General features: G+C 36.9%; 1 protein-coding gene across 1 annotated transcript in view; it reads right to left on the minus strand.

Annotated features, from left to right (window-relative positions):
• The window catches only part of LOC129230529 (proto-oncogene tyrosine-protein kinase ROS-like), a 109,425-nt gene extending 98,426 nt beyond the window's left edge, over nucleotides 1-10,999 (minus strand). Inside the window, exons 1-2 of the mRNA XM_054864933.1 lie at nucleotides 10,967-10,999; nucleotides 8,150-8,206 (exon numbers count right to left, since the gene is read on the minus strand). Of these exons, the coding sequence (XP_054720908.1) occupies nucleotides 8,150-8,206; nucleotides 10,967-10,999 (90 nt within the window). The remainder of the gene's footprint in view (nucleotides 1-8,149; nucleotides 8,207-10,966) is intronic.
• Nucleotides 11,000-11,409: the final 410 nt, after the last annotated feature.

The following is an 11,409-nucleotide window of genomic DNA, read 5'->3' on the forward strand; positions in this document are numbered from 1 at the left end:
TTTTCGAAAATTCGATGAGGTTCTTTTTCTATTTCAATTTTAAGCCCATTTTTCATATAAATTTGATAATATGGGGAAGAATGTGTGTTTATCTTTCTTCTTCTATATCTTTACTAATAATAAACCTGGAAGTTTCTCTGTCTGGATCTCTCTCTGTCCGGATTTCTATCTGTCTGTCAGTATCTCTGTGACGCGCATAGCGCCTAGACCGTTTGGCCGATTTTCATGAAATTTGGCACAGAATTAGTTTATAGCACGGGGGTGTGCACCTCGAAGCGATTTTTCGAAAATTCGAGTTTGATCTTTTTCTATTCCAATTTAAGCCCATTTTTCATATAAATTTGATAATATGGGGAAGAATTTGTTTTCTTTATCTTTATCTTTACTAATAATTAAGCTGAAAGTATCTCTGTCTGTCTGTCTGGATCTCTGTGACGCGCATAGCGCCCGGACCACTCCTCCGATTTTCATGAAATTTTGCACAGAATTAGTTTGTAGCATGGAGGTGTGCACCTCGAAGCGATTTTTCAAAAATTCGATGTGGTTCTTTTCTATTCCAATTTTAAGAACAAAATTATCATAAGATGGACGAGTAAATTACGAAATTATCATACGTGGAACCGTAACATGGGTACAAGCCAATTGGAGAGAAAATTCGCCACACAGATGAACCAAAAGACATTTTAATTTTTCTATTACGGGCAAAGCCGTGCGGGCACCACTAATTTTATATAAATTAATGCTAAATCACTCTTCTTCATGTTGGAAAAGTATTTTAGAGAAATAAAAACGTAAATTTGGAATGTTCCATGGAAAAGATATTGAAATTAATGCTGTTTCATCCTTCGGTTCACAGTTTTGATTTTACGAATGCTACTAAGTTAGGTTTGCCCTAAGTATAGTCAAAAACTCATATAGCATATTTTTTTGCATAAGTTTTCCTTTTTTTCATTTATCAAATGCAACAAGTCGATTTTCTTTCTCTTGAAAAACCACCCGCTGCAGGCGGCATTGAGATACCGTAGGTGGCGAACGGGGGTTAGCGACCGAATCGAGCAGAGGACGGAGCCCCGAGTATAAAATTAATTACTGATTAACTTTCATTTGGATTTTTTTCTGGTGAAAGTCACTCCATTTGACAAAAAGCAGCAACTTCAAAAATTGATGATTTTGATACTTTTTTTGACAATTACTGTACAAAAGCTACCAATTTCAATCTCCGCTTTATCATATTCGTAATCTACGCAAAAAACTGAAGATAATGACACCTCACTCAGCTTTATCGTGGATATGACGCTATTTCCCCAGTACTTGGCACACATGCCAACTACTGGGGAATAGCAAAATTGAAGCACCAGTAAATGGCACCCATCATTATTTTAAAATTCCAAATAGGGACGAAAATATACTTCTACACAATTAAAGTAACACCTTTCAACTAAACAAAACTTTTGACAACGAAAATTTAAAATATATTTTAAGTCAGATTTTAATGGATTGATGTGCATGCTTCCCTTAAGCCAGAGAAGAAGCTTTTGCAACAAAAATGGCTGATTTGACACAAGCCACAATTGTTTCTCTTTCCTATGTACTGCTGCCATTTAGTAACATGAATTGAAGTTATAATATTTAAAATTAATGTACATTCAGTTGGTATATAGCCTTCTATTTAAAAAAAATTGGATACGAGTATTTTTTTAGGACATTTTTGTTGGAAGTGCCAATCACTAGTGCCGTGCCAATTACTGGGGGTGTTACCTTATCCATTAGCAAAAAATAACAGAATAACGAAACTAACTTCAAAATTGAGTAATTCATTTCGTCATCCCATGGTCTTAATTTTTTATGCGCTCAATCAAAAACAATTCGAGAGAAATGAATAGGTTTTAACCCCCCCCCCCCCCCACACACACACTTTTTTCCAACTCCCATTAATAACAACAAAAAGCCAGAACGTTTTCCTGAGGGCGTAAATCGCAAACAAACATCGTACTTGTACGGTTGCTTACGTCACGGGATTAGCAATATGGCTTAAAACCGAGGGCTCTTGATCCGGGTTATTGTCTGACTCTGATACATTGAACGATGAGCTGAAACTCAAACTATTCCATTTGCTGGAATAAAAATGAAAAATGCCGGTCTGGGTAACCGATAACGATTATTGGCGTTGTTTTAACCTTGGAGTTTCTCTGCTTTCTACTCAAACAAAAATGAGCTCATCCAGGATCAAGCATCTTTTTACCAGAGCCAGGCTGTACCTTATCTCGCTCATCCCCTGATGCATAGCATTTGAAGAGTTGTCCATAAAGCGCTCCCACATCTCCAGGGCTACCCTCAGAGCACGAATTAATTACAGGAGGGAGCAAGTTCAATCGTTGGCTTAGGAAACGCTGAGGCAAAGATCCCAAGTCACCTGATTCAACTACGACGAATGGGAAACACGTTTTACGGGAAACAAATGAAAGAAACCCGATTTCCTTTACTACTTTACTTTATGATATACTAGTGGCACCCGCACGGCTTCGCCCGTAATAGAAAAATTATAGGTCTTTTGGTTCGCTTGTATATTTACAAATAATGTATGGTGAATTTTCTCGCCAATTGGCTTGTACCGACGTTACAGTTCCACGTTATGATAATTTCGTATCTCGCCAATTGGCTTGTGCCCATGTTACGGTTCCACGTTATGATAATTTCGTAATTTATGATATTTTTTTTTCTTAAAATTGGAATAAAAAAAGAACCACATCGAATTTTTGAAAAATCGCTTCGAGGTGCACATCCCCATGCTACATACTAACTTTGTGCCAAATTTCATGAAAATCGGCCGAACGGTTTAGGCGCTATGCGCGTCACAGACATCCAGACATCCTACAGACATCCAGACATCCTACAGACATCCAGACATCCTCCGGACAGAGAGACTTTCTGCTTTATTATTAGTAAAGATTACGTGATTTAAGATCCTTGCTTCAAGATTTGAAAGCTTCACTCTCTCCAACTTCTATCCCTTCTCAACGGGGGACATGGACGTAGCCAGATGGGGGCGAGGAGGGACTAATGCCCCTCCCTAGAAAAGAACCTCTTGACTCCTTCGCCCATTTCCAAATGTCATCAAAGATAATTCAACATTACAAATTTTAAAACTTCAATTTCGAAAAATTTCCGGGGGAGAGCTACATAACCTCTTTTTCTGCCCGCACCTGACCAGGATAGAATAAATGTTTCTTTAGGGGGAGAGGAGAGTCATAATTTCGAGTAACTTCCGAGGTCCGTACGAGGGGAGAGGAGGCAACTAAACTAACTATTTGTATCTATGCTAACTTCTCCCTGACGGCAAATCTGGCTCAAGGTGCCCCTGACAGGGGATAAGAACCGTAAATAAAGCATTAACTAGATACACAACGAGAAATCGATTCCGTGGGCAACGAACCCTTCTAGTACAGTCGGGCAAAAGTTTGAAAAACGCATGCGCGCAGCTTGGCGCATGTACCTGTAGGCTACGCTTTTGCCTGTCTATTAGCGCGTTCAATGGCGGCCAGTGACTTTCGCTACGGAGTTGTGCATTTCGTTCTACAACATCTATGTATCTAACTAGGGGGGGGGGGGAGGTCACAACGCAGACTGCAACGTTGAAATTTTTAGAGGGGTGTTTTTTGGGGTAGTTTTTTTTTTGGGGGGGGGGAGCTCTCGTTCTTGGAGAGTCTTCAGTCTTCGTGGTATTTGGGGGAAAAGTGCGCCATTAGGGTTAAGAGCACTGCTGACATCTCGAAGCATTTATACAATTTCGCAGGAGCCGTTATCACAGACATGATGAATGAACAACACGCTTTTGAATGTGGAATAAAAAATACAAAAGCTCAAAAAATGACAAAATTCCCTAGACGAGCAACGAACAACCCATTTTTTTTTCTTTTTCTTTTCCTTCATTTATGGGTGGGCACAAAACAGCAACGTTTAAGCCCGTCGTGGTTGTGTTGACTGAGCCGGGTGGCTTGTTTATGCTGTTGCAGGTACCACGAGCGTCTAATAAGGAAGTGCCTCATTACTGGACGGGGCTAAAGGGCAATTATCCTCACTTCTGCAGACCCTAGCTTCCTTCAATGGCCAATTAGGGAGAAGAGCCATGCATTCGTTGGGGGAAATGATCTCGCGCCTCTCGCGCGGGGAGAGAGCTGCAGCTAGAGCCGGGCAATCAAAACCAATCTTGCAAATGGAAGGACAGCCAAAATTTGCAAGATTAAAATTGCAAATAGTAGGCAGGGCCAGAATTAGACATAGGGTACTGGCTCAGGGCACCACCATTTGGAGGGGTGCTTACCAGAGGCAGATTTACAGTCTATTCAAGGGGGTGATTGTTAAAAACCGTAAAAGCCATATTCCTTCCCTCAAATTCGTCATGTAGGGGGAGGAGCAGAGAATAAATTGCCCCCCCCCCTTTATCCTGTATTTTAAATACTAATCACCCCCTATCGCCCCACACGAACTTATCGCACCTTTGAAGTATTAAACCTCCCCTTTGGCGACCATCACCCCCCAAGGTCGGAAACCACTGTTCTAACTCATAGCATAATGTGTTATCATATCAGTGTAGTGTAGTCCATGGAAGAAAAAGGTTGGAAGACACATACAGAAATATAAAAATTATTAAAGTTCCAAAAAGGGGGGAGGGGCGAGCTTAGGTTCAAATGAAAAAGTGGGTAACGCTGTCCATCCTCGACTACACTAACTGTCTAAACTTAATTTAAAGCAAATTTGTGGATTGTACTTGATTGAAATTAGTAGCGATAGCTAGTAATTCCTTCAATTCTATATTATTGGTTTTAGAAAATGGCGGTCAAGGAGGGGGCGGTCGCCCTCACCGCCCCATAGTAAATCCACCACTGGGGGGTACCAAATCGTTTCAGTTGAATTCAAGGTCCGACTATGACTTCTGAGGACTCTGGGTACGAACTCCCCCCCCCCCCCCCCTTTATTTTGGCTTCACTTGAAACTTGCAAAAAAAGGTTAAAATTTTAAGGAAATTTTTTTTCTTTTCAAAGATTTAATATTTGCATTTTGCTACTGTGTAATATAAAAAAAATCTCCATTTTTAAAAATTAAAGCAACAGATTTGGTACCCCCCAAAACTTTGGTATCCTGGTCTTGACCTGACCCTGGTGGGATTTATTTCATATCGCACTATGGAAAGATTTTAATATTAAATCTAGAAAAATAATGCCCCTCAAAATTTTAATCTCTTTCCAAATCCCAAAACCACTTTAAGTTCGGTTACACTATTAAAATTCATATCATTGATAATTTTGATATTTACAGCTTGCTGCAACGGGCCAAGTTTAGCATCATTTTACATGATTATGTTTAATCATCGTATACTGTATCACTTCTACTTTTTAGAATGTATATATATTGCAATACAAACTATCGTAAATTTTAGTATGGCTGTGTTAATACGGAAGTATCGAAATATTTTATTGTTTCACTATGTCGGATAAGCGGTAGAAGGGGGGGGGGGGGCACCAGATAGATTTCGTGTCTTCAAAAATCATAGCACCTGAAAATATATTCAAAAAAAAAAAGAGTTTTAAATAAATTAAAAGATTCTTTTTTGATTTTGAGCGTTTTTTTCTCCTTTGATGCTAAACTTTTTAAAAGACATATTTGCCCCTTTTACCTCTTCGTCACTTAAGACGATTAATAGGTATATTTAGGGAAATAAAATACCAGATTTTATAAACTTTCTCTTTTGGAAAAATTTTGATTGATTCGAAGTGCAGCAACTAAGAAAAAAGTACAGTGGTCTTTTGGGAAAAGGGAAGGGGGGGATCTAGACCCTTCCCTCCTTTGGCTAAGTCCTTGCTCATAATTAAGTTCTAAACAGATAACTTATTATTTTAATTTTTAAATGTTTATTTAACATTTAAGTTAGTTCAAGCTGTTCCTAATAGTTTGAAATGAGCAAAAACCAAAAAAGTGACATTTTGCAAGAAACGGCAAAATTGGTTTTTGATTCCTTATTCAGTGAATCCTGTGTAAGTTGACCACTTGCGGTGCAATGCTTCAGTGGTCAACTTAGACAAATGGTCTATCTATAGAGGTTGATATCTGATAGATTGTATAGGACTGATTCAGTACCTGAAAATAGTTATCAACTTAGAGCGATGGCCCACTTACTTATGATTATCAACTTTACAATTTCTACTGTACAATCCTGGGAAAAGGGTACCGCTAATTATTCAGGTATCAAAAATGAGTACTACATATTAATGGCCACTGATTAAAGTTTTGCTTAAATTAATAAGATGAGATTTGGCAAGCGTTTATATTGACAATAAAAACTAAACTCGTCAAAATTTAGAAAAAAAGTCTTTGAAGTTGATTGGGTTACAAGGTGTAGCCACTACGACCCTGACCAGGTAACGCTAGTTTGCTCTAGTTGGTTTCTTCCGGATGGTCAGTGAATTTCAAAAATGGTTTCAACTCTGCACTCTCTCCACAGAATTTTGAGAAATATGATGTATCATTAAATTTCCGGTGAAACTTTGAATTCGCGAGCGCGAGTGAGATCTTTAAGAACCTCGTTCATGGAGGTCCTCAGCTTCAAAAGTGTCCCCCCTCCCTCAACATGCACCTGATCTCAGTTCCTGTGACTTTTACATTTCCCTCCAATTAAAAATGTCTGAAAAGGATCCCATTTTGGGATGAATGTGGCAGACATACTAAAAGATATACGGACAGAGACGCTCCTCTTGGAGGTGACTGTGACCTCCCGACAATTTTCTTATTCGGAAAAAAATTGAAGACAATATTGCAATTTTGATATATATACATATATATGTATATTTTAAAATCCTTATTTTTTTTCCATCCGGAAAAACTGGAATTTCATTCTGCAAATTGATGATTTTCCCCTTCCCAAAAAGTTTAGTTCGGGGCGCCCCTGCATACAGGTTGAAATTGAAGCATTCCAGCTTTGCTACTATGACTGGGAACAACAAGTCAGTTCATGCATAGCTCGCCTAGGTTACTTTGAAGGGGGATAATATAGCAGTGTGAAAAAAAAAAACTAATTTGAATTGTGAAATTTTGAGTTCAAATTATGTTTTTCGCAATCACGAGTTCCTACTCATTGGAGTTATTGTTTCTAGAAACGGCTTCTGTCCCCTCAAGCCTGCCCCTCCTCCTGTGCGGTTACGTGTGTATAGTTGTGCGTGCGTGAGTGCGAGCATGTGTAGGCTAGGCTTGTGTGTGTGCGTAGACCTGCGTGTATGCATGTAGGCGTGAGTGTATGTGGGTAAAGGCGGGCGTGTGTGTGTCAGTGTGTATGTGTGTAAAGGCACGCGTGTGTATGTGTGTAAAGGCGCGCGTGTGGGTATGATATGCACGCCACCGGATTCCGGGGGACAGTGGTTAGGACCAGTGGAGGCGCGCCTGCAGAGGCCGATGGGCGGTGGTGCTGCAGAGGCCCCTGGTCTAAGCTGAAAAAGGAACCGGACGCCAAGGACGGTCAAATAAAAACAATAAGCAATCGTGGTTGCTCAAAAATTACAATAAACAAAAAAAAATAATAAAAAATCAATATTATAAAGGTCTGATACACTTTTGATATCAGTGGTGCCCAGTCTAGCCCGTAGGCCGTATTCGGCCCGCGAAGCCGACACACCTGGCCTTCTGTTGTGTTCAATGTTTTGAACCAGATTCTGGAACAAACGATCACTTTCATCCCGTGTTAAGAATGGTTGTCGCAAATTTAGAGCCTGATAGTCAGAAATTGGTTGCTAAAAATAGATAGATCATTCGAATTATAATAAGCGTGTAGCAACAATTAACAATAACGTGATGACAACAATTCTTGGTTTGCAATTTTATTTCCTTTGCGGTGTTTTTCCATGTTATCTAAAAAAATGAACTGTGTTTAAATTTTATATGTGTTCTGACCAGCGAGACTCATTTTAATGTCAGATGCGGTCTTCGGCTAAAAAAGGTTGGGTACCTTGGTCATATCAGAAAAAAATTCACTAGATTCTATCGAGTTGCATAATAAAAGCTGTTAGACGAAGTTCTCTTACAAGCATATAAAGTGTAACTATAAGTGTAATAAACGTGTGTAACTTTCTAAAAACGTAAAAATGAAAAGTGTGTTTGTTACCTTTTGCACTTTACAGCTTTCATTGCAGGCAACGTCGAAATCATCATCGTCCAACACCTGAAGAAATAAAAGACAAAAATAAGTTTAGTTTAAAAATTTTCGCACTTGAAAGAGAAAGAGCCCGGTCAGGAGCTATTTCTACTTCTACTAATAAACTTAAGTTTGCCACTTAATGCAGCATTTTTTGCGTAACGTTAAAATATTCTTATTTCAGCAATTAAGCCCAGTAAATGGTTTAAAATCACAATAAGTATTAACTGCTGTGGAATTTCGTAAGTCAGGCCCTCGTTATTCGCGGATCTCTGGATTATCTGGATCAAATATGTAGCTCTTAAAAAAAATTTCTGATAACACAAAGACAATTTTAAATGATGCAAAAAAGTGACTATAAGTACAGTGATGAACATTCGCTTTTTATTTTGCTTCTATTTTCAGAGCCACATCCATCCACTTTAATATTAAAATCTGTTCGCGTCCGTCTGTCTGTCTGTCTGAAGATCGATCTTCTCAAGAACCGCTGCGAATCGAGAGTCAAACGAGATACCGATCAATCCGAAATTTTCCAAAGAAAACAATAGGACCAATTTCGTAATTGTGCTACTTTAATTAGCGGAGATATTAATTAAAACGTTAATTAACATAACGTTATTCAGGAATTTTTATTTCTTTCCTGTTGCCATTTTGCATATGCGTGAGCAAGTAAAATTCTAATAATTGTTTTAAAAGAGATTTTTTTGGCTGCTGTCCAAGTCTTAAAACAACGTTTCCATCCAGAATTTCATTTAAAATTAGTTTAAAATTGGTTGCCCTATTCGGACATAGCCTTTATTTTATCGTCTGTCCTTTTTTAATTTTTTACATTCAACGTTCTTAACTCTTTTCTTTCAGCATATGAAAGTTGTTTCTTTAGCTATGTTTATTGATTGTAGTGTAAGTTTATCATTCACCGGCCTCATATTTTGGTACACTTAGGATGTGCGACTAATTATGTTTATTTTGTTGGACTTTTTCCCGTCACATGGGTGAGTTTTCGAATTGTAATAACTCTCTTTTTCCTTCCTGTTTCTATTTTTAAAATACAGTTTATATCGTTAAAAGAACATGTTAAATTAAGATTGTTTGGATTTCTTTGTGAAACAGAGTTGAACAAAAAAGATTGTTTTTAAGGATTTTAACTGAAGCTAAATTGGAATATGATGACTTGGTATTAAATTAATGCTTATTGGTAGTTATTTAGTCTTGGTGCTTTAGTTTCACGTAATCAACCAAAAAGTATGTGTCATTCTATGTAAAAAGCTGATTGTAATTGTACATAAATAGTTCAGATATAGTCTATCAGATGTAATTCATTTTAACGTGAGCACAGATTATTATAGTTGATAATGCATATATTTTCATCTTTTGTGCTAATTGAAAATACTCATAACTTGTATCATTGATAACTATGACTAACTTTAAAGAGATTTTTGACAAAAATATGCTCTACTGGTGTTTTGCAAACCTTGCATGACGCGTATTTATTTACTACGTAGCGCTTTAGAAACGGATGTCAGAGTAATACAAAAACATCAATTGGACATCTCTTTCATTTTTCAAGTAGCCCGTGCAACGCCGGGCACGCAACTAGTTATACATTAAAATGGGTTCCACTTTAATTTGTTATGACATCAACTTTAATTTAAACCTGAGCTCAAGTATTTTGGTTCAAATTTTAATTTAATGTACATGTTTTCACTTTCAGTTTACATCTAAAGCATACTTAACCACATCTCCTTGCCTAAGTTGTTTTAAAGTAAATATAAAGTTAGTAAAAAATAGCAAGAATAAAATTAATCTATGTTCTTAAAATCTAAACAAATATTTTCATTAAAAAATACAATGATGTAAGATGAAAGTATTTACTATCTTTACATAATATATTAGCGAACAATATGAGTCACAAAAACTAATGAGAGTTTATTTGTTTGTTATTAATAAACTATAAAATCGCCCGTCAAGGTATGATGGAGGAAAAATGCTTCCATATTTGAACGAAGCACTTGCCTGTTTAGTAATATTTTGATGGTTGAAATTTTAACCCCAACGCCAGTGGATTAAACCCAAACTCCAGTAGATAGCGTTAACTGTTGACCCCCTTTTCGTTACCTCATTCTCCTTAAATTCCAGTTCTGCCAGTAAAACAGTTAAGTTACCGGATCCTATTCAACCTTGTCAAAATAAAGCATTTCCCTTCATGTCAAACATTGCCAAAAGATATTATCAAATTATCATGACGTGGCCCGAGTTTCATCGTTGATGACGTCAGGAGCGTTACTGGATCAGTGACTTGGCTATTATATATATGAGGATGTAGTTGTTTGGTTATTATCAAATATTTATACCATGAGAAATTAACTCTTTCTTTTTCGCGCGATATGCAATAATATCGTAACTCGATTATGTTACACTGCATCATTTGGTTGAATTTTATTACTTTTACAATGATAAATTTCCTAAAATTAGTCGCATTAAAAATGTAACTAACATTTTTTTTACACTTACTAGATTATGATTAATTTACAATCATTTTAATTATATGATTAATTTTAAAATGTTTTTCTATTGATAAACATTGCAGTAAAATTATAATTTAATTGAAAAATGTACGTAGTAATTATTTTCCATCATAGCAATAATTTTATGTATTTATGGATGGACAATTGGTGGATTTTCATTTTGTTCAATTTCTTCCGGTGTCCCGGACTTCGAACAAAAAAGTGGACAAAATATCAACCCTGCTATGAAAGTAACTCAAATCCAACTGTGCGCTAATTTTACCCTTCCCTTCTTACCTGAAACACAGGTAGACATTGTCAAAGACGAGGCTCAACTTATCAGAAATTTCACTACACACTACTGGATAAACATTGCAATAAAATTGTAATTTGATTGAATTATAGAATAATTATTTTCTATCACAGCAATGATTTTATGTAGTAAACATATGGATGGAAAATTGGTGGATTTTCATTTTGTCCAATTTCTTTCGAACTTTTTACAAAAAGTGGACAAAACAATATCCTTTCTACAAAAGTAACCCAAATCAAATCAGCGCCAATTACCTTATCCTTATTACGTGAAAGAGGTAAACATTGTCAAAGACGGATCCAGAAATTTTTCAAGGAGGGGAAAATTGATTTTTATTTCTTACTTCTAATTACATAGTTTATTTATACATCCATGAGAGGGGTGGGGGCTTCCACGGCATTTTTTTTTCAAAG

This window comes from Uloborus diversus, chromosome 9, assembly GCF_026930045.1.
Source record: "Uloborus diversus isolate 005 chromosome 9, Udiv.v.3.1, whole genome shotgun sequence".
Taxonomy (NCBI): domain Eukaryota; kingdom Metazoa; phylum Arthropoda; class Arachnida; order Araneae; family Uloboridae; genus Uloborus; species Uloborus diversus.